General features: G+C 40.1%; 1 protein-coding gene across 1 annotated transcript; it reads left to right on the top strand.

Annotated features, from left to right (window-relative positions):
• Nucleotides 1-1,646: 1,646 nt before the first annotated feature.
• Nucleotides 1,647-3,174, top strand: LOC133014560 (urokinase plasminogen activator surface receptor-like). The gene is made up of 5 exons (XM_061081826.1): nucleotides 1,647-1,689; nucleotides 2,079-2,198; nucleotides 2,276-2,422; nucleotides 2,744-2,854; nucleotides 2,932-3,174. Exons 1-5 carry the CDS (start codon nucleotides 1,647-1,649, stop codon nucleotides 3,132-3,134), a joined length of 624 nt encoding a protein of 207 aa, XP_060937809.1. The 3' UTR covers nucleotides 3,135-3,174.
• The last annotated feature ends 2,826 nt before the right edge of the window (nucleotides 3,175-6,000 follow it).

Genomic DNA, 6,000 nt, shown 5'->3' with positions numbered 1-6,000 from the left:
TTAATGTTCCATTTTGGGTCACTGTAAAAATCTGTTTTCTGTACATGTCTAAGCAGGATGTGGTAATGTTTTTTTTTGCAAGCTGGTATTTTCAATGTTGTACCTGCAGTTTTGATGTTTTGGCAGTGTACACGTTTTCTGAGATAAATATACAGCCCTCTATCAAATTTGTATTTTCTTTAATACATCACTATAGGAGTAATAGGCAGTTACCCATGAATAAAAAGATACTTCAGCTAACAATTATTTTTGTGGTCCTTAATCTGCACAGTCCACAAACATACTTTGATAAATCGTTTTACAAGACAGAGTATATTGCACATAATGAAACCTCAACCCACAACCTCATGTTAATAGTTAAACAACAGGTGATGATCGGTTTTGGGAAGTAGCTTTCACTTTCCAGAAAAGAGAACATAACATGTTTTTGTAGCACGCAAACAAAATGAGTGGGTTGTCAAAGTGGGAGTGAAGGAGTTGTGCCGGAGTGAAGAAGACCACTCCCTCTAAAGAGAACTAGTAACAGACATAACTCAAATCAAAGTCATCTGTCCCGCACTGTCACGAAATACGGTTTAGATTTATCAATGTTTTCATTTCCTGTTAAAACTCACAACAAATGAAAGGGATTGATAGAGACAGACTGCTATAAAACAAAACATTTATTACTTGTAATATGAAATGAAATTTAAAAGAATTTGTTATTTATACATGAAATGACTGATGAAAATAATACAATATAACTACATAAATCAATATTTAAAAGGATATCTTATCTGAATAATGAAATGAAATGGAAAAGAAATTAGATACATGGTAATTATATGCAACAATGTTTACAAGGGAATAGTTTTTTCACTCTGCCTCTTTAGTAAGAAAAGAGCAGCAGAGATTTTCTCTTCACTAGTGAGTGAAGGGACGGACTCAGCCGAGCCTTTTTAGACTTTTTAAACTTTGGTGTCTCGGCCTTGAGGTCCACGTTCTTCTGCTCTGTACTGGTGACAGCTGGAGGAGTCACAGGAGCTGGTGGGTACTTGAGAGAGACCCTCACCCTCCAGGACCACAGCAGGCTCAGCACGAGGAGCTGCTGGAGGAGGAGGGAATGCGGCTCCTGATGAGGCTCTTGCTTCACTTCTTCAGCAAAAGTGTTTGGCTCCTTTGTGGAAATCAGTGGCTGAAACAGCTCACAAATGTTATTTGTTGCGATGGTGTTGATGGAATTCATCAGATCTACTGTCCTGGATCGACTGTAATGTTTAATACATCACTATAATAGTAATAGGCAGTTACCCATGAATAAAAAGAAACTTCAGCTAAACAATTATTTGTGTGCTTCTTATTCTACACAGTCCACAAACATACGTTGATAAATCATTTTCCAAGACAGAGTCTAGCGTCACACAATGATACCTATGACCACACCCTCATTTTAATAGTTAACCAACCGGTGATGATCCGTTTTAGGAAGTAGCTTTCATTTCAAGAAAAGAGAACATATTGTGTTTCTATAGGATGCAAACAAAAGGAGTCGGTTATCAAAGTGGAAGTGAAGGAGTTGCGTGGGAGTGAAGAAGACCACTCCCTATAAAGAGAACTACTAACAGACATAACTCAAATCCAAGTCATTTGTCCATCACTGTCACGAAATGCTTCTCCTCCTGATCCTTGGGATTGTGCTTCTTCCGAAAGGTACGCTTTTATTTGTTCTGTGATCGGATTTTTTAAAATATTTTAAAATGTTTGAAGAAAGAAGGAGAGTCATTTTCTATTAACAAATTTGCCTTTACACATGCTGCCAAAGAAAGGGGTCATTTAAGGTTACGGGTTTAACATAAAATCTGTTAACGCCCCGCAGAGAAATGTTACTAATAGTCACTTTTACTTGTTTCAGTTGTTTCTCTTTGTTCCTCATTGAAGATAAATGTATCTTCTCTTGTCTGTCTGACTTATAAAATGTTATTTCAGAGCTGCTATGCTTATAATTCAGGGTGAATGTACTTTAGAGTGAATGTTTAGACTTAACATTTCTTTGTCAACCCCATTTTTTTCAAACTAATCTGAGATATGCATTCCCTCAGCCTCGACTCTAAAGTGTTATGAGTGTTCACCTGATCTGTCGGGATCCTGCAAAGACACGGAAAAGCAATGTCCATCCAATGGTTTTCAGTGTGGTGCTCTGAGAGTCACCTCATATGCAGGTATGGTATTCTTGCAGTGCACTGTCCTTATTATTACATATCTGCACACTTCACTGGAAGCTCCTCATTCATTGCAGGTGCTTCGAAAGTCAGCGACATCAACATGACAATGTGTGTTTTGGCCGAGCGGTGTGTTGAGGGCTCACTCAACTTTGGAGTCTCCAGGACGGTCATGACCATCAAGTGTTGCACCTCCGACCTCTGCAACAGTCAACCTGCCCCAGGTAACTGAGATGTATTCTGTGATTTTTCATGAGAGCTTTTCATGGTTTAAACCTGGCATTTAGTTGCATGGGCAAGAATTATTCAAAATTTAAAAACGCTTATCCTCCCTTTGAATGCAATAAAAGTTTGCACAGATTGCTGCTGTCATATTTCAGTTGTCCAAATAGAAACAGAAAAAAGTGAATTTACCAGCTAACCAATGCCAATTTTTAACATTTTATGTATAGGCATATGTTATATGTTAAATGGGGGTGCGTTTGTGCCTCTGCCGCCATCTACTGTCTAAAATGAACACAAACAATATGCATTCTGTGTTACAGCACCTGCAAAATCAACTCCCAATGGTAAAAAGTGTTTCCGCTGTGATGGACAGAGGTGCAGTGGAACTCTAAACTGCGAGGGGAATGAGGACCACTGCATTACAACAACAGGTGACAGGCCCACAGTGGTGATTCTATAGAAGTTGAAACATCAAGCCCACAATCTAACACCACTCTTCTTCTCTCAGTGGGCCTCGGGGATGAAAAGATGACCATGAAGGGCTGTGCCTCCCAACTGATGTGCTTAGGTTCTGAAATTGCAAAGCTACCAGGGGGCATTGGAGTCGGGCTGAGCTGCTGTCAGGGGGACTACTGCAACAGTGCCATCAGCACACGGGCTGGCCTCCTGCTCCTGGTGGCACCACTGGTCACTTGGGTCATGTTCTCTTAGTTTACAACAGCATCACTGTTCAATTGTTCTTCTTCATAGTGCTTCAACCCTGTTCCCTTACTTTGAACTGATGAATGAAAAAGAATCAATTTAGCAAGAAAATATCATTAGGTTAAGCTCTGAATGTGAGTTATGGTCCATAGTGTCATTATTAACCTGAATATGTTTACATATCAGAGATTTCAATGTATATGTTCTTAATAAAAAGCATAATAAACACTTTTCTGCAAGAGTATATTTGTGTCTTTTCTTTGAGATTTCAAATTCCTTCATCATTGTCATCTAAAATAGAAACACTCAGTTATAGACCTGGGGTTATAAGTTTACAGGTAGTATTGTGGTTTGAAGGTATGCCCAATGTTTTCAGTTTAAAATGTGTTATTGTGAGATTAACACCTGACAGTAGTGTCCCACCACATGTACAGAAAAGGCCCTCAGTGGGATTCAGTCATAAACTTGTTGGCAATAAATATCAGTTTGTAAAATCAGCAATACGATGAGCCACAGAAAAAAACTATTTCATCATTATTTATTTGAATTTATTTATTAAATATGATGCTTATCTTATTAATCCAATTAACTAAAACCAAAGAATTTTAACAAAGTAAAGGTCATATGTGATTTGGTTGCTCTTTCTTCATGTTCATTTCACAATCAGGTAAATCTACTTTTCAATCACAAGTGTTTGCTTCCTCTGTTCACTTGTTACCATCTTCTTATCACTCAAGCTTAAGGCAATATTAATTCGGTCCGTTTTGTGTGACAGGAACCGTGGGCCAGGTCTGTTCAGACAGTAATTGATGACAAAAACACTGCTGTTTTACCTCCCTTCGCTATTGCCTGTTTTCACTCCTTTTCATTTGAGATTTCGTTTTTGTTTGTTATATTTGAAATAGTTGCATTATGTTTAATGTTCCATTTTGGGTAACTGTAAAAATCTGTTTTCTGTACATGTCTAAGCAGGATGTGGTAATATTTTTTTGCAAGCCGGTATTTGCAAAGTTGAACCTGCATTTTTGATGTATTGGCAGTGTACACGTTTTCTGAGATAAATATACAGCCCTCTATAAAATTTGTATTTTCTTTAATACATCACTATAAGAGTATTAGGCAGTTACTCATGAATAAAAAGATACTTCAGCTAAACAATTAATTGTGTAGTCCACAAACGTGCTTTTATAAATCATTTTACAAGACAGAGTATAGCATCACATACTGATACCTATACCCTAATTTTAATACACTGCTCAAAAAAATTAAAGGAACACTTTTTTATCAGGGTATGGCATGAATTCAATTGCACTTTTTTGATAATTATCTGGCCAGTTAAGTAGCAGAGGGGGTTGTTAATCAGTTTCAGCTGCATTGGTGTTGATGGAATTAACAACAGGTGCCCCTAGAGGGGCAACAATGAGACGACCCCCAAAATAGGAGTGGTTTTGCATGTGGAGGCCATTTCAAGTTTCTCCCTCTTGATCACTTCGACTGGTTTTCCATTAATGTTGGCTTTAGCTAGAGTCATTATCTCTACTGGGAGCATGAGGCGATTTCTTAACCCTACAGAAGTTGCACAGATTGTCCAACTCCTCCAGGATGGCACATCCATGCGTGCCGTTGCAAGGAGATTTGATGTGTCTCCCAACATAATCTCCAGAACATGGAGGAGATTCAAGGAGACAGGCAGTTACTCTAGGAGAGCTGGCATGTCTGCCACTGGCGCCCTGTGCTTTTCACAGATGAGAGCAGGTTCACCCTGAGCACCTGTGATAGACGTGAAAGGGTCTGGAGAAGCCAAGGAGAACGCTATGCTGCCTGCAACATCGTTCAGCATGACCGGTTTGGTGGTAGGTCAGTGATGGTCTGGGGAGGCATATCCATGGAGGGACGCACAGACCTCTACAGGCTAGAGAACGGCAGTCTTACTGCCATTAGGTATTGGGATGAAATCCTTGAACCCATGGTCTGAGCCTTCGCTGGTGCAGTAGGTCCTGGGTTCCTCCTGATGCACGATAATGCCCGGCCTCATGTGGCAAGGGTATGCAGGCAGTACCTAGAGGATGAAGAAATTGATGCAATTGAATGGCCCTCACGATCACCTGACCTAAACCCGATAGAACACCTCTGGGACATTGTGTTTCGTTCCATCAGACGCCGCCAGGTTGCTCCTCAGACTTTACAGGAGCTCACTGATGCCCTTAGACAAATCTGGGAGGACATCCCACAAGACACCATCCGTTGTCTCATTAGGAGCATGCCGCGAAGTTGTCAAGCATGCATACAAGCAAATGGGGGCCACACAAGATATTGAGAAGCATTTTGAGTTGCAGAAATTGAATTCTGGCAAAATGGACAAGTCTGCCACATCACTTTTTCACTATGATTTTCGGGGTGTCTACAAAATTGTGCCCTCTGTAGGCTGAAAACTTTTATTTCCATCAAAGATGTGGCATCCTTTTGTTACTAAGACATTAAACGGTCCATATCAGTTTAAATATCCAACATAATTTTTTTTCACAATGAGATCTGATGTGTTTTCAAAGTGTTCCTTTAATTTTTTTGAGCAGTGTAGTTAACCAACGGGTGATGATCAGTTTTGCCTACCTTCGTATTCTTGCCTACCTTCGCTGATTTGATTACCTTCTCTGTTTTGCCTACCTTCACTGTTTTGCCTACCATGCTATTTTTCCTGTCTTCGCTGTTTTGCCTGTGACCCTACTGACTGTGTTCCCTTATCCCTTTCAGTCGCTGAGAGCCGAAGGTGGTGGTGCTGGTGTCCTGGGTGGTGGTCTCCCCCTTTGTGTGCTTGCTCCCCCTGGTTGGATTTTCTTCCCAATGTATGTGTGTGACTGGTCTTCACATGTGACTG

Source organism: Limanda limanda, chromosome 11, assembly GCF_963576545.1.
Source record: "Limanda limanda chromosome 11, fLimLim1.1, whole genome shotgun sequence".
Taxonomy (NCBI): Eukaryota; Metazoa; Chordata; class Actinopteri; order Pleuronectiformes; family Pleuronectidae; genus Limanda; species Limanda limanda.
This window is presented reverse-complemented; position numbering and strand designations above follow the sequence as displayed.

Coding starts and splice junctions, on each gene's coding strand:
- LOC133014560 (XM_061081826.1), top strand. CDS start 1,647: ATGCTTCTCCTCCTGATCCTTGGGATTGTGCTTCTTCCGAAAG. Junction 1,690..2,078: donor GATTGTGCTTCTTCCGAAAG/GTACGCTTTTAT, acceptor GCATTCCCTCAG/CCTCGACTCTAAAGTGTTAT. Junction 2,423..2,743: donor CAACAGTCAACCTGCCCCAG/GTAACTGAGATG, acceptor TCTGTGTTACAG/CACCTGCAAAATCAACTCCC.